The 25,807-nt window shown below is 42.1% G+C and overlaps 2 protein-coding genes across 2 annotated transcripts in view; one reads left to right on the top strand and one right to left on the bottom strand.

Moving 5' to 3' along the window:
• CFDP1 (craniofacial development protein 1) overlaps positions 1–14,393 on the bottom strand; it is a 35,877-nt gene extending 21,484 nt beyond the window's left edge. The window contains exons 1-4 of the mRNA XM_075281817.1: positions 14,253–14,393; positions 11,759–11,888; positions 10,170–10,404; positions 8,749–8,873 (exon numbers count right to left, since the gene is read on the bottom strand). Coding sequence (XP_075137918.1) covers positions 8,749–8,873; positions 10,170–10,404; positions 11,759–11,888; positions 14,253–14,313 — 551 coding nt within the window. The 5' untranslated portion in view covers positions 14,314–14,393. The remainder of the gene's footprint in view (positions 1–8,748; positions 8,874–10,169; positions 10,405–11,758; positions 11,889–14,252) is intronic.
• A 2,450-nt stretch (positions 14,394–16,843) lies between these two features.
• On the top strand, positions 16,844–25,490 carry TMEM170A (transmembrane protein 170A). The gene is made up of 3 exons (XM_075281711.1): positions 16,844–17,075; positions 19,347–19,517; positions 21,145–25,490. Exons 1-3 carry the CDS (start codon positions 16,943–16,945, stop codon positions 21,273–21,275), a joined length of 435 nt encoding a protein of 144 aa, XP_075137812.1. The 5' UTR covers positions 16,844–16,942; the 3' UTR covers positions 21,276–25,490.
• The last annotated feature ends 317 nt before the right edge of the window (positions 25,491–25,807 follow it).

The following is a 25,807-nucleotide window of genomic DNA, read 5'->3' on the forward strand; positions in this document are numbered from 1 at the left end:
GAGTGCTGCTGGGAACTTCCTGTGCTGGCTGGAAGCTCATTAGCATATGAATAAAAACTGACTTATTCAGAGACCACTGAGGCAATTTACATACTAAAGGTAGGTGTGGAATAGCATTTCTAAAGGCTATGCAAGGATGTGATTAGTTAAAAATGACTCTGCCCAGTGAGAGAGCTCCTCTAAAGAGAATGTGTCGCATTACCACATGGATAGGTCATCAGTATGTGATCTGAGGTTCCTATACCTGAACCTTGCCCCAATCAGCTGTTTTGACCACCTCCAGGCACCAAAAGTTGGTGTCATGGACAGGGAGCATGTGCAGGCCTCTCTATTCAAGAAATGAAACCAGTGCTGCAGCCTTGTCTACTGCATAGGAGTGGCCTGGGGAATTGCAGCTCCACTCCTATTACCTGAATCCCTGTGCACTACAGCAGCTTATGGTACCTGGAGGCTGCCAAAATGGCTGATCAGTGTGCGTTGCAGGCATCAGAGTCCCGTGAATCCCAAATTCATGACCTATCTTGTGGAGATTGCACGTATGAAAAATCCATGCACAGTGGGAGGACACCGGAGCGCCGGGGACATGTCCACTAGCGTATTTTAAAAATATTTTTTTTTGGCCAGGAAAACTTCTTTAAAGGGTTCGTTCACACGTGAACAAAGGGGCGGATTTTGACAGTGGATTTCGCTTCAAAATCTGCCCCTTTACAATGGTGGTCTATGCAGACCGCCGGGCTTCTTTTTTCCGTTAGCGGTGGGCTGCTGCTAGCGGAAAAAAGAAGCGACACGTCCTTTCTTCAGGCGGAAGCAGTGGCGCGCTAGACCGCGGCTCTCGCCTAGCGGCAGCACCCTCCTATGTCGGCTCGTTCATTTGAGCCAGCTACTGAGGGGAAAGCCGCGACCGCGATGGTCGCGGCAGGTGGGTTTTGACCAGAGAGAGAGTACAACTAGTTTACTTTGCTTTAATTGTACAGTTTTTTTTCTAAAATGGCTGCTTTCAACTCACACAATTGCACTATAAAAAGTTTTTTGAGGAGTCTTCAGTAGTTGATACCTTTATTAATGGCTAACTCAAAATGATGACATTGCGAGCTTTAGCCATTAAAAAAAAAGATATCAACTATTGAAGACTTCACAAAAAATTATTTTAGATTTCATATCCACTGGCTAACACGGTACAAAGATATTTCTCTTTATACAATTGCACTAGAAACTTGCTTGCAATGCAGTGTTGAGCAGATTCTTTACTACTTTTGCTACATTAATACCATCTATTGCTCCCCATTATTAGTCACTTCAGGCTCCAGAGAGTCTGACTGTAGCGTTCTTTAATAGGGTACTGTCATAAAATCCAGATATATACAGTACAGACCAAAAGTTTGGATACACCTTCTCATTCAAAGAGTTTTCTGTATTTTCATGACTATGAAAATTGTAGATTCACACTTGAAGGCATGCCGGAATAGCATGCCACTGCAAGATGCTGTGGTAGCCATGCTGGTTCAGTATGCCTTCAATTTTGAATAAATCCCCTACAATGTCACCAGCAAAGCACCTCCACACCATCACACCTCCTCCTCCATGCTTCACGGTGGGAACCAAGCATGTAGAGTCCCTCCGTTCACCTTTTCTGCGTCGCACAAAGACACGGTGGTTGGAACCAAAGATCTCAAATTTGGACTCATCAGATCAAAGCACAGATTTCCACTGGTCTAATGTCCATTCCTCGTGTTCTATACAGAAAACTCTTTGAATGAGAAGGTGTGTCCAAACTTTTGGTCTGTATTGTATGTATATGCCATGATCACACTTTTCAGCTTGCTTGTTTATCTCCAGCCCTGAGAACCTTCAGACCATTTAAGGGATGTCTACCTGCAATAACCTCCATTTATGTGCCCAACTAGGACATAGGAACATCATACTTGGCATCTGAATGGCCAGCGAAGAGTGTGAAGTGGAATCAAACAGGTCATTGTAGTTCACTTTTTTCCATTTTGGATCAATTGAGCCTTATGTTTTTATAACTTGGAAAAACTCAACGCCAAGGACAACATATTCTAACGCCAGATCCTAAAACCAGTGCCCTTTGCTTTAGTCTAAGTCCTAGCACAGGGGTTGGCATTCCTACATGCCAAGAATACCATGCAAGGCATATTTCCTTGGCACAGCAGCCAGAGTCCCTGAGGGGGCAGCACTAGGGCGAACTCGCTGAGCGGTTTCTTTCTGATCAAACACATTCAAAAATGAAACTTATTGTATTTTAGTGTTTCTTCAGACCCCAGAGTATAACGATCGGAGGCCCAGGAGAGGTGGTCAAACATAAAAAATAATGTTACGAACCTTTCCTGGACTCAGAGACCGCTGTCTGAACCATGAGGCGTAATGACGCTGATGTGACCAGAGACCTAATCAGTGGTCGCTGAAGTCAGGTAGAAGCACATAAGAACAGAGAGCCATGCCATGGAAGGAGAGTAAATTTTTTTTTAACCCTATAGAGACACAGCTCAAAAGTGACTTGAGGACCAGGCCTCTTTTTTCAAAACTGACATGTGTCACTTTAAATGGCAATAACTTTGAGAGAATATTCTTTTATTTTTCTTTGTCTTTTGTTATATAGTTCTCTGTTGTTACTTCTTGGCAAATTTATGTTTATGTACTCTGCTTGTACTATGACGCTATATTTGACCATATCTGACATGTCATTGATATATACCTGTGTTTATTGCTCCTAGATCGCATCTGATGAAGGTCTAAGGACCGAAACGTCATATCCAATTGATCTAGCCTGTCTTTCTATGCCAATATTTTGCATTGTGTCAAAAGGCGTTAACTATATTGTAAAATAAATCTCTATATTCCTTTGATCACAAAACAGTGTGTGCAGCAAAATCTATTTTCACTAGTATATTTGGGTTGAAGGACCTTTTTTCGCTAGCACCACATATAATTTTTGAGTGTGCGGTACCATTGACTTTTTTGCTACTTAACTTACACAAGTGATTCTGAGATTGTTTTTTCGTAACACATTGTACTTCATGTCAGTAGTAAATTTTAGTCGATATGTTTTGTCTTTAATTATGAAAAAATAGGAAATTTGGTGAAAATTTTGAAAAAAATGCAGTTTTCAAACTTTGAAATTGCAAGCCTTTCAAATAGAAATCCATACTACCCAAATTTTTTCATAAATATAATTAACCATGTCTCTGATTTATGTAGCAATCAAATTTTAATCACCCTTTCATTTTTTTCAGATATTATAAGGCTTACAAGTCAAACAGTAATTTTCCAAATTTTCAAGAAAATTTCCAAAACACATTTTTCAAGGGACCAGTTCAGTTCTGAAGGGAACTTGAAAGGCCTCTCTAATAAAACCCCCGAAAGTCACCCCATTCTAAAAACTACACTCCTGAAAGAATACAAAACAGCAGTTAGAAAGTTTCTTAACCCTTTCAGCATTTCACAGCAATTAAAACAAAATGGAGGTCAAATTTACATTTTTCAATTTCTGTCACTAATATATTCATTTAGCCCTAGAATTTACACATTTACTAAGGGTTAAAGGAGAAACTGCACCCCACATTTTGTTACACAATTTCTCCCGAACATGATAATACCCCATATGTGCTGGTACCCTAATGTACGGGCACACGGTCGCTCTCAGAGCGGATGGAGCGCTAATTGGATTTTGTAGGCCAGATTTTGCTAGAATACTTTTCAGGCGCCATGTCCCGTTTGCAGAGCCCCCAAGGTGCCAAAACAGTGGAAACCCCCAAAATGTCATCCCATTTTGGAAACTAGACCCCTCAAGGAATTTATCAAGGGGTATAGTGAGCCCTTTGACCCTACAGGTGTTTCACAGATTTTTTTACCGTTGAGATGTGAAAATGAAAAATTACTCTTTTTATAATAAAATGTCACTGTAGCCCCAAATTTTTCATCTTCACAAGGGGTTAAAGGAAAAATTGCTCCCCAAATTTTGTTACACAGTTTCTCCCGAACACAACAATACCACATATGTTCTGTTACCCTAATGTACGGGCACACGGTCGCTCTCAGAGCGGATGGAGCGCTAATTGGATTTTGTAGGCCAGATTTTGCTAGAATACTTTTCAGGCGCCATGTCCCGTTTGCAGAGCCCCCAAGGTGCCAAAACAGTGGAAACCCCCAAAATGTCACCCATTTTGGAAACTAGACCCCTCAAGGAATTTATCAAGGGGTATAGTGAGCCCTTTGACCCTACAGGAGTGTAACAGAATTGGCCCAACAAAAGGAAAAGTGACATTTTCTGCTATAAAATGTTGCTTTAACCTCAAATTTTGCATTTCCACAAGGGGTTAAAAGAGAAAATGCACCCCAAAAATTGTCAAGCATTTTCTCCCAACTACAGAAATGCCTCATATGTGGATGTAAAGCGATGTATGGGCACACTGTAAGGTCCAGAGCTGAAGGATCTCTATTGGGATTTTGGAGGGCAAATTTAGCTGAAATCTGTTTCAGGCACCATGTTGCATTTGGAGAGCCCCTGAAGTGCTAGAACAGTGGAAACCCCCCCAAAATGACCCCATTTTGAAAACTAGACCCCTCAAGGAATTTATAAAGGGGTTTAGTGAGCACTTGGACCCTACAGGTGTTTCACAGATTTTTTTTACCATTGAGATGTGAAAATGAAAAATTACTTTTTTTCCAATAAATCGTCCATTTAGCGCCATATTTTTAATTTTTGCAAGTAGTTAGAGAATTAAAAGCCCCCCCAGTTTGTTACACAATTTCTCCTGAACATGGCAATACCCCATATGTGGCCATAATCTGCTGTATGGGTAAATGGTGGGGCTCAGAATGGAAAGATGGCTATTTGGCTTTTGAGGGCAGTTTTCAGGTGCCATGTCGCATTTGCTGAGCCCCTAAAGTACCAATACAATGGAAACCCCTCAAAAGTTACCCCATTTTAGAAACTACACCCGTCAAGGAATGAATCAAGGGGTATTATCATTTTGAGCCTAAAAAATGCTTCCCAAAAATTAATGTACAAAATGAAAATTTTAATTTTTAAAGAAATATGTCATTTCGGTGCCCAATATGTTGCACCCACTTTGTATTGTCAGAGACCTGCACTCCTAAAACTATTAAGTGGGCGATCCCGAGGGGCAAAAAATTATATATGTGGGTGTAAACTGCTGCTTGGGCACACAGCAGGGCTCAGAGGGGAAGGAGCACTGAGCTTTTTAGCTTTTGGGGTACAGATTTAGAGGGACTTTCTGGGTGCCATGTTGTTTTTGCAGAGCCCTGGAGATGCCAATGAACTAGAATTCCCCAAGAAGTGACCCCATTTTGTAAGGGCAATTTTAGGGTCTCTGCAAAAGTGTCATGGCATCCAAAAAAAACCCCAAACCGTCTAAGTCTGTGCTACAAAAACCAAATAACCCTTCTTCCCTTCTGTGTCTGGCTGTGCCCTAATATCAGTTTATTCCCACATATGACATTACGTGCATTATCCGGGGTACACCAGTGTCATACATGTGTCATACATGTGGCATAAACTGCAGTTTGGGCACACAGCAGGGCGCAGAAGGGAAGGAGCGCGATGAGGCTTTTGGAGTACAGATTCAGATGTTTGGTATCTGGACGCAATGTCATGTTTGTAGAGTCTGTAAGGTACCGGAAAAGTGGATTCCACAAAGGAGTGACCCCAGTTTGAAAACTGCACCCCTCAAAGAATTTATCAGGGGGTGTAGTGAGTATTAGTATCCCAGACGTGACTGCACAGCGGATGGCGAAGAGGGAATATATAAGCAGTGCGGAGTACATTGGGAACACCAAATTCCCTACTATGTCCCAGTAGCTCCTATAATTGGGGGAGTCACTCTGGGGGTCACTTTGGGGTCACTTCTGGTGTCTTTTCGTTCATAAGCTGTAAATCTGGGGTGTCCCCTGATATACGCTCGCACAGCTTATATATTCTCTACCTGATGCAGCCAGTCGTGTTCTAATAATTTGGCGGTTTTTGCGGGCTTTTGTTCTTGCATTACTAGATGCTGTATTTTCTTTATTTTTCTGGTGACGTGACCATATAAGGGCTTGTTGTTTGCGGGATGCGATGTATTTTGTAATGACACCATTTTTGAGTGCCTACAACTTACCGAATACATTTTATTAACTTTTTTTGCTGGATTTAAAAAAAAAAAAAAAAAAAAAAAAAAAAAAAAATCAATTCCGGTATTGCGTTTTACCTTTTAAATTTTTCGCCATGCAGCGTACAGTATAACTAACATATTATCTTTATTCTGCGGGTCGGTACGGTTACGGCGATACCTCATTTATATTATTTTTTTATGCAATACTAATTCTGCAGAATAAAAACACATTTGGAGACATAAATCAATGTTTTTTGCATCGCCATATTCTGAGAGGCGTAACATTTTTATTTTTTGGTTGACAGTGTTGGTTGAGGGCTTATTTTTTGCGGGACAATGTGTGCTTTTTATTGGCACTGTTGTGAGGTGCATTTGACTTTTTGATCACTTTTTATAGCACATTCTGTAAGGTGAGATGGCGAAAAATCACTACTTCCGGCGGGTTTTTTCCGTTTTTTTTTTCTGTGGTTCACCGTGTACATTAAATATTGTTTCAGTTTTATTGTAAAGATTGTTACGGACGCGGTGATACCAAATATGTATTGTTTTTATTAATTTTTAGGTTTTTTTTCTATATAATTCATTTTCTATAGAGAAAAAGGGTTTTTGGAGCTTTATAATTTTATTAATTGTTTCAAAACACTTTTATTTATTTTTTTCCACTTTTTTTTTTTTTTTAACTTTTTCATGTATCCCTTTAGGACACTTGGAGGAGTGATGATTGCATCACTGATCCACTATCATAGAGTGAGACACAGGCTGCAGTAACAGCCTGCACGTGTCACTCTGCAAACAGGAAGTGAGTCATACGGACGGCACAGACTCACTTCCAGAAGACGCCGGCCAGGATACAAAGGTAAGTGGGACTCAGGGCTGGCTGGGGTCACTAAACAGACCCCTGGCCACTTAGTAGGGATACCAGCACCCCCCGATCTCGCAGCGGGGGGTGCTGGGGACCCCTACACGATCGGGCAACCCGTTGTTTGCCGTGATCATGTTTGATCACGGCAATCAACGGGTTAAAACCCAAAATCGGCACTGTGTTAGGTGTCAGATACAACTAACACCCGCTCCTAGAACGCCCGCACTGCACTGCGGGGATTGTTTACATCCATGTGGTACTATTACCACATCGGTCGTGAAGCACTAGACATCCATGTGGTAATAGTACCACATGGGTCGCCAAGGGGTTAATGTTTAATCACCTCTCCTGGGTCTCTGCTTATTATACTCTGACATCCCACAGTACAAACCTTGCTAATGGCAAACCCCAAAAATTCTTTGGGCCGCTACAGGATGCTATACCGTGAGGGTGGGGCCACTATGAGACACTATACACACCGTGCTCATGGACACATACATTTACGACTAACTGAGGACTATACATGCACTTGCATTGCTTCTAATGGGAAAGAACAGAGGAGTCCCAGGAAATAGCAGTAAGGGCTGGACTGGCCAACCGTGGAAACAGTGAATATTTAATAGGTAATGGTAACAGGCAGCAGAGCGGTACATGGCCGGGCCCCACAGCTCTATGATAGTGAGCGGGTAAAAACTGATCCCCCATTTTATAATGTGTGGGGTGCCACTGTGGGGAACATAATATACCTTGTGAGGGGCAACTGAGGGGAGCATATTATACCTTGTGAGGGGCAACTGTGGGGAGCATATAATACCTTGTGAGGGGCAACTGTGGGGAGCATATTATACCTTGTGAGGGGCAACTGTGGGGAGCATATTATACTATGTGGGGGCCACCGTCAAGCATGTTACACTATGTTGGGACCCATCACTGTTTATATTGCACCCCATCTATTTCATAGCAGCCGTGCTCTATTATTACAGGCTGTAATAACATTGCACGGTCACTATAAAACAGATCTGTGCAATGTAAATAGCGAAGGGGTGAAGCGCTCGCAAAAGTACCATGGTCCCTTCAAATAGCTGATCAGCAGAGGCCTTGGGTATTGTTAGGAACTTGCAGATTAGATGTTTACCAGAACACAGAGCTCCCAGTATTGTATACATGCTGGATGCTGCGCTGCTCACTCACAATATTCTTGATAACCACAGTTGTGGGTACTATAGTTGTATGGCCCACGTTAATGTTAACAATTTCAGGAGCCACGCTGTTCTCTTGCCATACATAGTGTAGAGGTGGGTTTAGGTAGTGCAGTGGTGCATACTATATGGTGGGTAAGTAGCCGGCATTGTTATTACCTGTAGCATGGCATTGTTATTATCTGTAGCCGCAATGTGTAAGTACAGCTGATCTGCAGAGGTTCTGACAGCGGGCCCCTAGAAACAATTCCACTTGTGGGCCCGACATTGGCAATAAACGCATGTGGCCAGACGCATCTCATGGCAGAACTTCTGACGATTTGTGGCATATGGCTTTAGAATAGGGGTCATCAGCCTTACAATTATTACACGGCACTCCAAGTAACTAATCTTTGATTTTCTAATTTAAATTGGCACGCTATACAAAAAAGGTTGCCTACCCTGTCCTAGCATCATAGCTCAGCTCAGTGTTCAATCCACAAAATACCACAGTCATCTGCTCCTAGTCATCAAAGTATACTATCCCTTTAACTATGTAAACCACAATATCTCTTACCTGACTTCTTCCCCAGCAAAATCAAACACTTTAGTAATTGTCAATTTCTTTTCATTATCCTTTCTCTCAGAATCCTCTTTTGAAGACTTGTTGGAATCTTTGGTAGAGATCTTTTTTTCTTCCTCCTTATAAACAGTAACAAGAAATAAACAAGGTTAAAGAGAGTAAGAAATCATGTAGTTAGGTGTAATGTAAGAGGACACCAAAGGAAGGAAAACCCTAAAATTTTTAGAATATCCATTCTGCTCACAAACCCTCCATTATCAATGGCCTCTGCCTTAGAAATAAATCCCACGGATTAGTCCTGTGTAATGCATCTGCAGACTCCTATTCTCATAGGCCATAGAAGTCTCTAGCACATATCTATTAGCCCATAGCTATTAGGCCATAGATGCATTACACATGACAGGCATAGGTTCTGCCATACTACTCTGCAAACAGATCAAGTGCACTGAAATAAGAAAACATTAGACATCTAAGAATACTGAAATCAGTCAGTAGGTTGAGCCGTCTACCACAACTGACGGTGCTATAGAAAGGATAATGAGAGCAATGTTAATACACCAGCAGGATGGGAGCGCAGGTTGAATCCATGAGAATTCCATGTTTTAATGCCCCCAGCACCGCAATCTCAATTGCCCAGAACGCAGCCCCTTCAATCCCTGCCACCAAAAAGATTTTGGACATGGTGCAGCTAACTTTTATTCTATGTATATGAACAGCTACTATTCAGAAGTAAAAAGTCAGAGCAAAGTATCTTCTAAAGGCAAAAGCCGACCACGCCTCAATCTGTCAGATCCCCTGACCTGTCTGTTTAGTAAGTTGTTGCCCTTGCCATTAAGTAAAAATGCTTCTAAAAGATCCCTGCTTTATCCTACTTATCTGTATTCCTTCTCAAACTGTATGAATAAACTGACAGCTCGGTGTTACCAGTTCACAAAGGCTCAAAGTCACTGCTCAGAGATATCTTTTTTTAAATGTAGATTGTGAGCCCCACATACAGTTCACAATGTACATTTTTTCCCTATCAGTTTGTCTTTTTGGAATACGGGATGGAAATCCATGCAAACAAGGGGAGAACATACAAACTCCTTGCAGATGGTTTTTTGCCCTTGGCGGGATTTGAACACCAGGACCCAGTGCTGCAAGGCTGCAGTGCTAACCACTGAGCCACCGTGTGGCCCCTGCTCAGAGATATCTGTTACTGCTGTGAATGGACCTTTGCTTTTGTCCCTTTTTCAAAATGGGTGCAAATACTGAGCCACTTTTTTTATTTGCAGTTCAAGTGTATATAAGAAAGGGAAGTTTTCATAACATTCCTTACAATATGTAAAAGAATATCCAAAAAAGAAACGCACAGTGTATTATAGAATACAAATATTTGCAGATGGCACATCTTGCAGGGCTTGGTAAAACAATACCTGTTTATTCTGAGCTACAGGAACAGTAGGTTGGTTTTTAGGAGGTTTTCCAACATCAGAAAGAAAACTTGACCATAGATCATCTTCCCTCTTCTTTTTTGCCTCTTCCAGTTTCTGCTTTTTCAGTTCATCAAAGGTCCCTAAATCATCGTCCTCCTCTGTGTTCTCACCTTTGTCCTCCTTTTCCACTGGACCTTCATCTGAGTTCAAGGATAGCACACCTTTCTTCCGTTTTCTATAAGAAGAGAAGACATTTGCTTCAGACCAAAGAAGGGTTGGAAAGTATATAATCACTTTAGTATATACCAAACTTTAACATTGGAATACTTCGTTCACATATAGATTATTGAATCCTTTACCCAGCACTTACGAAGCCCTAAGGACCTTATTGACTTACCGCACTTTACTGCTGCTGATGAGATAAATAGCAGATTTTTTTTTTTTTTTTTTATCATCAAGTGTTGCTGACTTTGCGACAGAGACTCCAAATGTAGCCTACATTTTATACACCGAGGTCGGACTATACTCTTACACTCCCCACCCAGAGTTCTACTGCGCAGGTGCCGGCTGAAGTCAAGAGAAGAAGGAGACGGCAGCATAGAAGTAAGTGATGTAAGTGACAGTAAGACAGGTAAGGCTATGCTCAAATCTGCGCCCATCTCCGCCAGGGAATTCTGTTCCCCATTCTGCATTAAAAACACAGAGAGAAAAGTCCTGCAAGCAGTGCTTTTCTCTCCACATTTTCTGTCTTTTTGGGGTGGAAACCCTAAAGTCCATTAGTCTATGGAGTCGGCAGGTTTCCAAAGGTAACATTTTTTTTAAATTTTAAGCGGATTAAATTTCCGTTCTGGCGGGCGCAGGTGTGAACCTAGCGTAAGTGTGATGGGGTAGTGGGCTGAGATGATTAGGTAAGGCTACATAGGGAAACAGGGAGAGGGTGTGAGAGATGGAGGGGGAGGGAGTGAGAGGGGGATCTGAGTGAAGAGCAATGCACCATGATAGTTGTAGGATAAAAGAGAAGGAAGCTACCCATATAAACAAACGCAAAATATACCAGGAGCTCCCAGACAAACCACTCAAAACACTGCTAAAGGTATTTTGGTGCAATTATTAACCCATTAATAGCACTAAGAGATCTTTTTTAAAATGTGACCACTGAGGCCAAATCAGCAGCTTTAATGGAACTCTGGTAGAGACCCGAGAGAAGTTAAAAGGGTTGTCCATTCTTGCCTGGACAACCCCTTTAATAGACCGTTTTATAGGTGTTTCTTCCTTCATCTTTCACTAAACTAATACACCAGAAAGTAGATGTTTCAGTAACTACTCTATATCTTTTCAAGGTTGAAAGGAATGATACAATATGGCATAACCGCAAAACTGATATTCCTTATGAACAAGCGCTTATGGAATAAAGTATATGACAGATCGTCTGCTGGACTGTATAAAAGTCATGCAGTGAGGCGACAGTATATAATAAAGAGAGTGCTTATTTTGCACATATCAAGTTTGTAGGATGACTACCAGCTTTGTAGTACAAGTTTCTGGAACAAAAGTCTATCAAGTCCAGACCGGCACTAACACCCACTTACCTCGCTAAAACAGAATTATTTTTCTTTTTTTCCTTGTTTTTATGTGACACTTTTTGTTCACCATCCTCTTGCTCTTCATCATCATCTTCCTTCTCCAATTCATTCACATCATCTTCACTGTATTCTCCTCCTAAGACAAAGCGTTTGTTAGGAGTTGTGGTGCCTGATCTCATTATATATGTGTACAATACAACTAAACTACTTCTTTAAAGCAGTCCTTATTGCTTCTGCCATTGTGGCCGACAGACAACCACTTCTCTTTATGGTAAACCTTTACAATTGAAGAGGTTTATCTGAAAAATTTTCTTTAGAAAATTAAAAAAAAAAAAAAAAAGGAAAATTAAAAAGTAACATCACAGAAAGACAAATAAAGAAGGACATAGCACAGCACAGAAGCGCTACTGGAAAAACTGTGGCTGAAATAAATTGCATTTTCCCAGCAGGTTTCCTTTGCAGACTTTCTGCTTCCATTATACCTATAGGTAAAATGCCGTTGTTTCCGTTAACATAATTCACACACTGCAATTTCCAAAACCGCGATGACTTTGAAAATTGCAGTATTTCCGCTGTAAACATTTTTATGCAATGTCTGGATGATATTTGCTAGAATCCTATCCACTTTGCAGTGACTTTAACACACTACAGTTTTTGCTGTGGCGTTTACGTCACATGGGGCCCTGGCCTAACGGCCTCACTGTGGAAAAGCTACTTTTTTTGTTGCTGATTTTGCTGCATTTTTTTGAACCAAAGTCTTTAGTGAATTTAACAAGAGGGATAATTATAAGAACTTTCTATATATTTACCATTCCTATTGAAGGCATTCTTGGCTTTGGCTCAAAAAAACGCAGCAAAATCTGCAAGAAAAAAAAATTGCTTTTCCACAATTTGAGACCTCATCCTGAATCCAGACCTCCACATGGTGTAAAAACCATGGTTCTAGCGAAGCGAAGCTACACCTTGCGGAAAAAATATGCGCAGTGGACACACTACGATTTCCAAAACCATTGTTCTGGAAACCACAGCATGCCAATTATACAGAAACGTCGGTGGTTTCCCTATAGGTATAATGAAAGCAGAAAGTCCACAGAAGAAACCTGTGTTACGTTGCCACGGCCCGCTATGTGCAGCCTTGGCCTTAAAGGGCTTCTAACATTCAAATTGAATTTTTTCTCGTTGACACGCAGGAATAGCCTTAAGAAAGGCTATTCTTCTACCTTTAGATGTCTTTTCCGCGCTGCCGTTTGATATAAATCCCGGTTTACGTCGGTATGCAAATGAGTTCTCTTGCAGCACTGGGGGCCATCCCCAATGCTGCGAGAGAACCCTCCAGCATCACCTCCATCTTCTTCAGGAACGGCCTCTTCACACGTCTTCTTCTGGCGTGGGCGGTCAAACTTCTAGGCCTCAGGCAGAGCCGACTGCGCATGCCTGCGGCCACAAGAAAAATGGCCGCTTACACAGTTTGAAGTTAGAAGTTTGACCGCTACCGCGCCAGAAGAGGACGCATGAAGAGGCCGTTCCTGAAGAAGATGGAGGTGGTGCTGGAAAGTTCTCTCGCAACATTGGGGACGCCCCCAGTGCTGCGAGAGAACCAATTTGCATACTGATGAAAACCAGGATTTCTACAGGACGGCGGCGCAGAGAAAACATCTAAAGGTAGGAGAAGAATAGCCTTTCTTAAGGCTATTCCTACGTGTTAACGAGAAAAAAAATTGATTTTAATGGTAGAATCCCTTTCAGGTGCTGCCATACTCCACGCATCTGGAGCCACATCACCTGGCAGCACCCTTAGGCAATCTACACAATATTGGTCATTATTAGGGTACAGCCAGCTATAAAATGTATGCGGGCAAATCCCTGGCCATGTGCAGTGACCAAAATGCACAAGTTCGTCCATGATACAGAGGTGTTACCTCCAAAGTCATGTCATTTAGAAGACAATTTATACTATATATGACATTAATAGGCTGTAATTTTACTGAATTTTTAATTTCCGTCATGATGGGCGACATCCATGAACTTTAATGCGGTAGGTCAGGTTCTGATCATTATACTGGACAAGACAGCACATCAGGATGAAATATTATATGTGGAATCATTTACAGAATCTGTGATGCTGGGGGCTCCAATGCAGATGTGAACACAGCCTTATATTATAAGATGGATCGCTTCCCTTAATATCTGACAATACTGTAGTTACACATACAGCAGCTGGTGGGGATTATTAATAAAGTGTATATATATATATCTGAACTCCTACAAGTCCAGTTGCACATAAGTGGCCATATTCACACTGGTCCACAACAAGCAGGTCACGTGGACACCAGAGCTGACATCAGTGCTTAGCAGGCCGTCAGCGCCGCCTCCTCTCGGGCACAATACTTAGCCTGTAGCCTTGTTGTTCTTACTGCTGGGACTTGTCGTTCCCCGATATTTACGTACAACACACACTAGTCTGCAATGCCCCCATCTACGTTACTCCGAATAGCCCTACCTGAGGGGACGTAATCCTCATCCTCGGAGGACGAATAGTCTTCGGAGTCGCAGTCAGACATCACCGTATACAAACCTCACGCCGGGTCACTGCGAGGAACTGCAGAAATCTCCTAACAAAGCACTGGGCATGCGCAATAACCCTGGCTGCTCTACTGCGCATGAGCGGTGAGACGTCTCAGCGTGCAGCTTCCAGCGACTTCATACAGCGCATGCGTTGTTTCTGTGCCTAGTTATTGTAATCCAAGTTGGCTGGGCAAAGAACGAAGAGACAAAGAACTCCTAATTATCAACGAGCTGGCCATAGACCAAACAGTGTGGCCTCAATGCCAACAGCTGGTGAGGGACCGGACAGTGTGCCCACCAATACCAACATCTGGTTATAAAGAGAACAGTGTGTTCTTCCTGCCGTCAAGCTGGTGATGGACCGGACAGTGTGGTGCTCAATGCCAACAGCTGGTGATGGACCGGACAGTGTCCTCTCTCTGCCAATAGCTGGTTATAAAGAGAACAGTGTCTTCTTCCTACCATAAAGCTGGTCATAGACCAGACGGTGTGCCCTCCATGCCAACAGCTGGTAATGGACCGGACATTATGCCCTCACTGCCAACAGCAATTGGACCAGACAGTGTTCCCTCAATGCCGATAGCAACAGATTGGACCGGACAGTGTTCCTTCCATGCCAACAGCGAGGGATCGTACAGGGCAGTGAGCCCTCCATGTCAAGCGCCCAGTGTTGTTTTAACTACAAATCGTTTACCCTACAGGAAGGCTCCATTCAAAGAGAAAACAAAGAGTTGTTGTGTTACATTGTATTTGCTTGTGAAGTATATGCTCTATCATAGGCCCATAGTAATGTGAGAGCCCGTTCCCACGAAGTAACGCGACGCTCATTCTGACACGTAAACACATGTCAGAGTGAGCGCTTCAAAACAGAATCCCATTGACTTCAATGGGTGCCGTCATACGCACGCTACACATTGAAATCAATGGGTTAAAAAGCCTTCCATTGATTTCAATGTGTAGCGCGTGTAAGATGGCACCCATTGAAGTCAATGGGGTTCTGTTTTGAAGCGCTCACTCTGACATGTGTTTACGTGTCAGAATGAGCGTCGCGTTACTTCGTGGGAACGGACCTAAAGATGGATCAAATCTATGACAAACAAAAATGGAGCCCAAGGGACCCAATTGATATAACCTGCTTATGTTATTTCCTGGCACATTTTAGGGTGTTTTTTGGAACACAGTGCCACGTGCTGGCAGGTTTTACAACTCCCATACTTAGATAACGCCGCTGCAACCAGCCTGCCACGATTGAAAAGCACGATTGAAAAGCACGGGCTGCACATGGGGATGTTCCCGTGTGCTGTCTCGTGCATGGACCTGTTTCCACGTCTCCTTTCATGAAATGAATATTTTTCGGCCTACGTTTCGACCCATGAAAAACCGCCTCTCATTCATTTCAATGCGAGTCACTTGCAGTTTTTTTCCGCTAGTGATTTTTTTCAGCTAGCAGAAAAAAAAGCAACATGCCCTATCTTCAGGAGGATTCCGCAGCTGAGTCTGCCGCGGCGACCACGGCTGGAGACTCCCTCCTGATGAGGTCCATTCATCCGGGCCTAATTAGGAGTGGGATGCCGCACTGTCAATGCCAATGCACTGCATCAGCATCCCGCTGCGGCTAGCTGTGCGAAAAAGCCGCACGGTGCAAAAGATTTCTGCTGTGCGAACGAACCCAAAGTCTGCAGTTTTCCTCTGCAGACTTTCTGCTTCCATTATACCTATAACGAAACCGCTGGTGTTTCCATAGGTATAATTGACATGCTGCGATTTCCAAAACCGCGACTGTTTTGGAAAATCGAAGTGTATCCACTGTGCGTATTTTTCTGCAATGTGTGGTTGGGATTACCCATTATCTACTTTGTAGTGACTGTAAGGCTATGTTCACACAGCGGAAAAGCTAGCAGAAACCTTTTCCTTCTTGTGAACTTTTCGCGTGGCTAGCCGCAACGGGATGTCAAATGAATGGGACTAAACAGGAGTGTGACTCGAGCTGCAGACGCCGCGGCTGAATCAGCCACAGAATCTGCGGCAAGATGGGTCATGTCGCTTCTTTTTCCGCTACTAGCTAGCAGAAAAAAAAGCGAGCGGCTCCCACTTAAGTCAATCGGAACAATTTTTCCAGGCAATTTTGAGGCCTGCAAAAAACTCTGTGTGAACATACCCTAAAATGCTACATTTGTTGCAGGGGAAAACTGCAGACTTTCTATGACAAGCGTTTCCTCAATGCGCTTTTTGGCTGCGGCTAGCTACAGTGGGGTCTTAGCCGGTAGGAGTGTCTGAAGACTGGGCATGCGTACAAACATCTAGCCTACAACACTATGGAGTCCGGCGCTCTTCTTTATGTCAGTGCGTATCAGGGACGTCAATAAACCCAAATAAATACGTCACCACGGCACAACCCTGTGATAACAAACCTCTCATTGGCTGAACAGGTGATTGACACAGCGTCTGCCCAATGACTGTCCGGTACACGTTTATAACAGTTTTCCTCCCATGTTTCTGATTGGTTGATAGCTTCGAAGTTGTCTGTGAGGCCGTCCCGGGATGAAGGGACCAGAGGCCCGGGCAAGTTGAGTTGGAAAATACTGGGGAGGCGCTGCGGCCTGTGGCACTGTGGATGGAGGAAGTATGGACAGTAGCAGCGGAGGAGGCCCGGGCGGCGAGACCGGGCTGCTGCAGCAGATCCTGAGCCTCAGTTTAGTACCCCGGCTCGGAAATGAGACTATGTGTCAGGATGTCAAGAGTCTGTGCGCCTTCCCGGGTGAGCGGACACTTACTGGGGGCTTGTTGTGAGATAACAGTGAGCGCTGGGATATGGGGTCATCAGTCACGTGACACACTACACATTGCCCCCTGCAGGAAATCTAGTCCCGGGAGACGTAACACTGCCCCATCCTATGTCCTGTACCACGGCGTGACGCTGCCATGTCAGTCTATATAGATTGCTATCATAGGCTACTATAATGTTTCAGTAAGCTAGTAGAGATCATGTGATCCTATAGGCTATTGTGATCATGTGATTCTATAAGCTGCTATGATGTTGTGAGCGTGTGATCCTATAGGTTACTATAATGTAGTGATCACGTGATCCTCTAGGCTAACTCAATGTAATGATCATGTGATTCTGTAAGCTGCTATAATGTAGTGATCTGTGATCTAGGCTACTGCAGTGTGGTGATAGTGAGGTAATGTGGTGATCCTCTAGGCTACTATAATGTTGTGATCCTATAGGCTGTTACAATATAGTGATCATATGATTCTGTTGGCTAATATAATGTAGAGATCATGTGATCCCATAGGCTAGTGTAACTAATCATCATTCTATTTGTTACCACACTCTACGAATGTCATGCTGTAGGCTAGGTTATAGAGCGATCTGGTGATTCTATAGGCTTTTATAAGTGATGATTGTGTGTGCTTGTGTACTTGTCCGAATGGGACACAGCCTCGTTTTAACCTAATATGTGGCTAACTGCAGCCAGGGGTCCTAACATTAGGGTAAAAGGAGGAGTGGGTGTAGGTGTCTGACTGTCTACACATCATAGACCACAGTGATTTATACGGAGCCATACAGAAGCTAAAGAGCGAATCCAAATGACCTATCTCACTATAAATAGCCATCTAGCTCATGTGACTATGGGTTAATGGATCACTTGATTCTGTAAACTACTTGTCAAAGGTTTTCATAATGCAGTGATCATGTGATTGTAGGACCTAATGTTCTGTGGCAAAATGACTGACTTGTTTAAATGGAGGCCCTAAGATGCTCCAAAACAAATCCTAGGAGCCACTGGTTCTAAAAATTTAGGGGCCAAAGAGAATTTCTAGTCACCAGAATTTTAACTATGCACTCCTCAACAATGAAATTGCAACACTAAAAGGACAAGCCATAGGGTTTTGTAAATCAAGAAATTACTAGGTATTGCTAAGATCTGCAAAGAAAACCTCAGCCTTTGCACAGACGGACATGACATACTGTTCCATAGTACTATAATTGCTACAGGACAGCAGGTAGGGACCCCCAGCATCATAGATGAGTTATCCTAGGAGTCTCTCCCAGGTTACTGATCAGGCTGGTAAATTGGACACTCATGCAGACTGAGTTTTATGGGTGAAACTAGATTAGCCTCACATTCACAAGTCCGAGTTCTAGCTATGAGACTCGGTCCATGTGTTGCCTGTTCTTACAGTCCTGCACAGTATGCCAGAGACTCCTAGCAGTATAGGTACGGGACAGTATGTTGGTGGGAAGTAGGGGCAACCTGCAATAAAAAATGCATTATGATATTTTTTTTTTTTTACTATTTTTGGGAATGTAAGATGTTTGATCACTTTACAAGGGACAGCACTGCATATACACCTTCTATACCACAGCTCAGCGTGACATGGAGCTTTCTGCTTTGTGCACACAAGGTTTTGGATAACACCTTAATGTACTTTAGCAGTCATGTGATACTGCAGAAGGATGGAGTGATGGTGTCATCCAATAGGTTTAGATATTGTACCAATGATGCCATCTTACATGCTACTTATATGAAGTGATGCTTAGTGGGCTTCCATGTTACACTAGTCTATTAGAGGTCTGTCGTATACAGTAGTTACTGGAATATGGTGATTATTATGATGAGAATATAACCTAGTCCCTGCTGTTTAACACAGTAGTGAAAGATCCTGGCAGACACTATACCATAGTTGATTATTTAGAAGACTATTCTTTAGGTTTCCATTTGTTTGGGTCCCTGCTTCTCAACAGAAGCCACAGCTGATCTGATAGTCCACAATGGCAATTCCCTGATCTCCCGGTATTCCTCACCTAAGTAGGGGGACGGCTTTTTATACTTATATGACCTATGAGCAAGCCAGGTCCACGCTGCCTGCAAGAGATCGGTGGCAGCTGGGTTCAGTGCTGACATGTATCTTATGGTGCCCTTCTGGGAACAGGGCATTTTATATTCTGTATGTTCACCTGACGGGTATAACGCTGGTCCTTCATATGTCTTCTAACACTGATATCTTTGATGTCTCCTTGCAGAGATGTGGTATGGAGTATTCCTATGGGCACTGGTCTCTTCACTTTTCTTTCACATACCTGCGGGACTGCTAGCTCTATTCACTCTTCGTCGCCACAAATACGGAAGGTTTATGTCAGTGGGAATCCTGCTAATGGGTATTCTGGGACCAATCTCTGCAGGGATATTAACAAGTAAGTGAACATTTGGGTAGTACAATGTGTGTATAATGTAGGCAAGATCATGATACTAGTTTTCATAATTGCTATGTGCATTTAAGGCTAGCCTCAGCCATATTGGATATAGAAGTTACACTGATCCATGACTGCATCAGAGAATGGCACCTAGCTAAAGGGGGGAGAAGGAGATAGGTGATTGTAACTGTATCTCAGAAGACAGGAGATGGACCGGAAGGTCTCCCTTTTACAAAAGCAGAATGATAGATGTCTACTGCGGTCACCCAGTGTAGGGACTATTACTAGGTAGCTTATACAGAAGCACCAATGACATTGGCTCTGTGTTGGATCATTTCTTCTGTGTCATCCCTTGCAGGTCCTTCCATTCTATGGCTGGTTAGATTGTCTGGTTTCTGCCTTTGGCCTGGGATGACATTTTTATATGGGCTAAAAGGACAACCATTTTAAATTGTAATGTGCTCCTGTGCTTTCTTAGATCTCTCCTACTTGCAAGTCTGCTTGTGGAGGTGGTGATAAGAAATGACAGATAATGTGATACCCTAATATAAATGACTCCTTATTGTTGGTATACTTCTATTGGTAAAATATGTTTCTTGTACCAATGACTACTGGGTCTGGTATCACTATAGAGATGAGCTGGGACCTGGTTATGACAAAGCACTACAAAGTAAATATACACTCCTATACATTAATAATCCCAACATAATTGTGATCCCCTTTTCAAGCCATTATTCAAGCCATCATTACCATAACAACATGCTCTGTAAATCTATAGTTCCAAAATGCTAAGAGGAAAAATCTACGATCATGGTGTCACAATGCTGCTTGAACTACGTGACTGCTGAGGTCCAATTACAGGCTTCGGGAGTCCCTGACGTCAGTCAGAAGGCCTGAAAAGAACAGGGAGTTGCACTGGAGTGAATCCCATCCACACCTTAGGATAAAGTACACACTGCTGACACGCTATGACTTCCAAAACCGTTTGTTTTTGGAAATCACAGCATGTCGATTATACCTAAAGAAACGCCAGCAGTTTCCCTATAGGTATAATTGAAGCAGAAGGTTTCCTCTGTGGACTTTCAGTGAAAAGCGCTACAGGAAAAACTGTGATGCGTTGCCGCCACAGTTTTTCCCGCAACATTTTTCTGCTGTGGCCCGTTACGTGGCCTTAAAGGGATTTTCCCTACTTAGGTCGGTCCCAGACTGTGTCCGTTTGTGGTCACTGTGAATGGAGAGGAAAGTCATTCATGCTGGTTCTATCCATTTATTTTTATGAGCGTTCCAAAAACTCCAAGTAAGCATTCGCTCTTTTATCTGAGTGTTTACAGACGGCTACAAGATGAAGAATAAAGGCCTTTTTTTTTTTTTTTTATATAGTAATTTCCCAGTTTCCTTTCCCAGAATGCTGAGCGGCAGAGCATGTGTTGGAGTCAGCTGTGCAGTTTCCCCAGCACTACAGTGCAGCCTCTGTCACATCATTGTATACTGTTCAGAACTACAGATCAATGTATAAATTGGCACTAAGTGAATTGTTCATCGATCCTCTGTACTATGTGACTGCAATTACAGATTTATTACAAAAGTGAGGAATCAACATTTATATATTTATTTATTTATTTTATAGGTGCCGCAATTGCTGGAGTTTACAAAGCTGCTGCCAAGGACATGAGTCCGTTTATAGCTCTTATTTATGGTGTCGGACAGACTTTCTGTGTGCTTATCGTTTCCTTTTTAAGGGTTTTAGCAACTTTGTAACCCAAAACATGTTGACCTTATGGACCTCAGAAGCTGATGCACATCTTGGGTTGAACTTGGCATTGAATGGCGAACCCTCCACATCAGAGCCTTGCAGCTATGGCTATATTACTATGGCATTTAAGATTGTCACATTGCCTTTTCACTAGTACTTCTAGAAATCAGGTCACAGCGATGCAATTGGTAGATCCAATGCCAGATAGTTCAGCAATGAATTCAGTTGGTTTCAGATAATACACTGAAGTTAGAATTCATTGGTGCTGCAACACCCATTTATACAATCAATTCTGTTTCTGGAGTCATTACAGATGGGTTTTTTTTTAATGAGAGAATAACCAAACCTGTTGGAACATAGTGTTGGTGCCCGGGGTCTGTGTATGCGACAATACATTGTGCATGAGCCTTAAAGGCTTATGTCCAGTGATGCCTGTTCACACACAGTCATTGTGTGATAATCCACTAGCACTGATTGTACCTTGACCCCAATAGCAGTTGGTACAACCTGAATAAGTAGGCAGATTCTTCTACCGCGTGGCAAGGTTTATTGCAGAGCTCTTAATATTTCTTCAAAAATTTTTGGTCCTAGGTAGCTTTTCTTATATTGTTCCAATTATAAAAACAGCAGTTTTTAAAATTTTTCTTTCTTCAGAGAATTGTCATTTTAAAGCTATTTTAATATATTATTCCGACTTTTTTTTTATTCCTGATGCATGCTTTGTTATTTTTTCTGGTTTTGCAATGACACAACAAGCACATTTTATATAGAATCTCTTTCCAAGTGTTTATTGCTGTCTTATGAATTTTAAAATTGTCCTTTAAGATTCATGATGATTACTAACTGATGCAGAAACTCCTAAGAAACAAATAAGTAACTGGTAAGAAAATGTTATTTGCTGTATTGTTTGGGAGACAAATAGTGTGCACATTAAAGGGCCACTGAAGCTAAAGTGCTAGTTTATACATTCATAGAAAGTAACTATAGTGGGGTAAGGGTATATTTACATTGGATGTTTTTGACTTGCCTTGTACAGGTGAAGCACATTGAAACCAGGAGCTTCACCTCTTTGATGTGGTTTTGACCACAAAGTCCAAAGTATCTCATGCAGTGTACCCTTAGCCCTCCTGGACATGGTCAGATATGGTCCATAAAATGCAAGCTGTATATTTCTCACATTTCCTGGACTGAATCTGACCCAGAGACCACGACTTCTTGTATCCTAGTGCTTTAAGGTACTAGAAGTACTTGTCTCCCTAGGACATCACCGTTCCATACTATATATAGCATGGAAAAGTACCTGTGTGGAGACAGCGATTCGTAATGTCATAGATTGCTGTGATGAGAGAGTCAGTTCAGGAACCGCAGGTCCGGATTTTACAGACTGTATTTGCCTTGTGCAGGAGACCTACAGTGGGTACGGAAAGTATTCAGAGCCCTTTGAATTATTTTTCACTCTTTGTTTCATTGCAGCCATTTGCTAAAAGCAAAAAAGTTCATTTTATTTCTCATTAATGTGCACTCAGCACGCCATCTTGATAGAAAAAAACCCTGAAATGTAGATATTTTTGCAAATGTATTAAAAAAGAAAAACTGAAATATCACATGGCTCAGTATTTAGTATTTGTCCCCTTTTCAGCTATTATAGCCATGAGTCGTCTTGGGAATGATGCAACAAGTTTATCACATCTGGATTTGGGGATCCTCTGCCATTCTTATTTGCAGATCCTCTCCAGTTCCATCGGGTTGGGATGGTGAACGTTGGTGGACAGCCATTTTGGTCTCTCCAGAGATGCTCAATTGGGTTTAGGTCACGGCTCTGGCTGGGCCAGTCAAGAATGGTTACAGAGTTGTTCCGAAGCCACTACTTTATTTTAGCTGTGTGCTTAGTGTCATTGTTTTCAGCCCAGTCTGAGGTCCAGAGCACTCAAGAAGAGGTTTTCTTCCATATCTCTGTACTTGGCCACATTCATCTTTCCATCACTTGCAACCAGTCGTCCTATCCCTGCAGCTGAAAAACACCCCCATAGCATGATGCTGCTGCCACTATGTTTGTACTGCATCTCTGGAGCTCAGCCACAGTGATCTTTGGGTTCTTTTTTTACCTATCTCACCAAGGCTCATCTCCCACGATTGCTCAGTTTGACTGGATGGCCAAGTCTAGTAAGAGTTCTGGTCATCCCAAACTTCTTCCATTTAAGAATCATGGAGTCCAATGTGCTCTTAGGAACCTTGAATGCTGCAGAAATTCTTTTGTAATCTTGGCCAGACCTGTGCCTTGCCACAATTCTGTCTCTGAGCTCCTTGGGCAGTTCCTTTGACCTCATGATTCTCATTTGCTCTGAAATGCACTGTGAGCTGTGAGGTCTTATATAGACAGGTGTGTACCTTTCCCAATCAGTTTAAACACAGCTGGACTCCAATGAAGGAGCAGAACCATCTCACGGAGGATCAGAAGGGAATGGACAGCATGTGAGTTAAATATGAGTGTCACAGCAAAGGGTCTGAATACTTATGACCATGTGATATTTCAGTTTTTCTTTTGTTTTAATAAATTTGCAAAAATATCTACATTTCTGTTCTTTCCTGTCAAGAAGGGGGTGCCGAGTGTACATCAATCAGAAATAAAATGAACTTTTTTGCTTTCAGCAAATGGCTTCAGTGAAACAAAGAGTGAAAATTTTAAAGGGGTCTGAATACTTTCTGTACCCACTGTAAAACTTCTGAAATGCTTGAAATGCTTCTCATAGTGTTTACATTCAGCCTACAATATCAAAGTGTGTATATAAAATTGTGAATGTTTCACACAGATCCTTTTGTATACACTAACTTGCACTTTAAGATGAAGTGGCCTTTTAAGGAAAAGGACTTTGTTACTCTAAGCATTGGGATATTCTCTCTGTAAATGCATGTAACTATACTAACTTTTTATATCCTTTATAAATTGATATATTTGAATATTAATATGCAATTCCTAATGTGAAAAATGAATTCCATCAATAGCTCATAGTCCTTACTCATATGCATTTGTGCCCTGCTGCAGTATTAGACGTGTATTCTGCCTATGCTTCATTCTAAAATATTTCACAGGGGTGGAAATATTCCACCTTTACCTCAAGTGTGTGCGTTTGTGTACAGTTCGCTTGTTTCTGTACATGCAGCCCTATCCATCTTTTGCTCTGCATGAGCGAATTTGTTCTAAAATTCCTCCTAGTCGCAGATGAGATCTATAGAAGGCACCGTGTATGGCACTGGATTTGCAACAAAAAGAGACCACTAAAGAACAATGCTTTTAATGGTAGAGATTGTCACTTAGATTGATCCTTAGACTTTTTGTTTCTTATGCACTTAACCCAAAACCAGACTGAGGACTTTACTTTATATGGACAATGTCAATGATGTTATTATATGATCATTGGTAAGTTAATCACTGTCTAAAGCCGAGTCTCCCAGATCCAAGCTCAGGGCCTGAAATCCCATGTATCTCTGTTAATATGGAGGTGTGAATGCAAATTTAGGGCTTATTCACACATCTTTCACAGATTTCATGTGTACCCATTGATTTTAATGCAGGCATCTGTGCTTTTTCCCCTGTAGAAAGAGCAGAGACTTGCTTTGTTTTACTAAGCACCATTGTAGTCTATAGGTCCATGAATATCACAAACTCTGATGCATTGTAAAGGATAGTTCAAAAAAGAAATTGATCCATATGTGTGACTGAGGCCTAAAAGTGGCCATATACCTTAGATAGCTGTCAGCTTAAGAAAAATGATAAAATGTGCATGTGTAACACACATGGATTTTACTGTAGATTGCATGCCATCTATTCAGTGGAAAATATCTGTATGTGGACATAACATAACAGGGAGTTGGAATTTGCACATAGTCTGCATAAAGTTCAAGAACCAGTTTGGTATTGGAGGCAGGCAGGACGACCCAGTCACTGAGGCATGTACTACATTGTTCCATTCAGCTGTGTCACCTTTGACAGACCGTCTTGACAGCAGATGCTTAGGAATGTCTACAATCATAAGCACAGTATTGACTGGATTGGTTAAGCTGTGTACAATCCAGCATCTATACCGTCACTTCATGCACCTTTATGTATGCCGGTTGAGTTGTCCCTGTAAATTTGAGGGATTGTTTTAAAAAGGTAAAAGTTTTATTTTTCTACTAATATTTCTAATATTGGTGTTTACTGTGTTTATATAATGATTAAACCGTTTGCGTAATATTTCTGTGTATTGTATTTATTACAACTAAAGTGAATATGAGCAATAGAAATCCCCCTGGCGCCAATGATATGTGATCCACAATGTGGAAAAAAAAATCCAAGTTGCCTGTGGCTCTCTGCCCATTGCAGAAATGTATCTCATACAATGCTCTATCGGTGGCATTTTATTGGTACACAGCCCTATAAATGAGAAATCCTCTATTCATCCCATTTTCACATTTAGGGAGCCTTCACACGGAGTAAACGCGCATGTATTTTTGCAAAATACACATGTAAAAATAAGACTCCCATTGACTTCAATGA

Source organism: Leptodactylus fuscus, chromosome 7 (assembly GCF_031893055.1).
Source record: "Leptodactylus fuscus isolate aLepFus1 chromosome 7, aLepFus1.hap2, whole genome shotgun sequence".
NCBI classification, from domain to species: Eukaryota; Metazoa; Chordata; class Amphibia; order Anura; family Leptodactylidae; genus Leptodactylus; species Leptodactylus fuscus.

Coding starts and splice junctions, on each gene's coding strand:
- TMEM170A (XM_075281711.1), top strand. CDS start 16,943: ATGGACAGTAGCAGCGGAGGAGGCCCGGGCGGCGAGACCGGGCTGCTG. Junction 17,076..19,346: donor GAGTCTGTGCGCCTTCCCGG/GTGAGCGGACAC, acceptor GTCTCCTTGCAG/AGATGTGGTATGGAGTATTC. Junction 19,518..21,144: donor CTCTGCAGGGATATTAACAA/GTAAGTGAACAT, acceptor TTTATTTTATAG/GTGCCGCAATTGCTGGAGTT.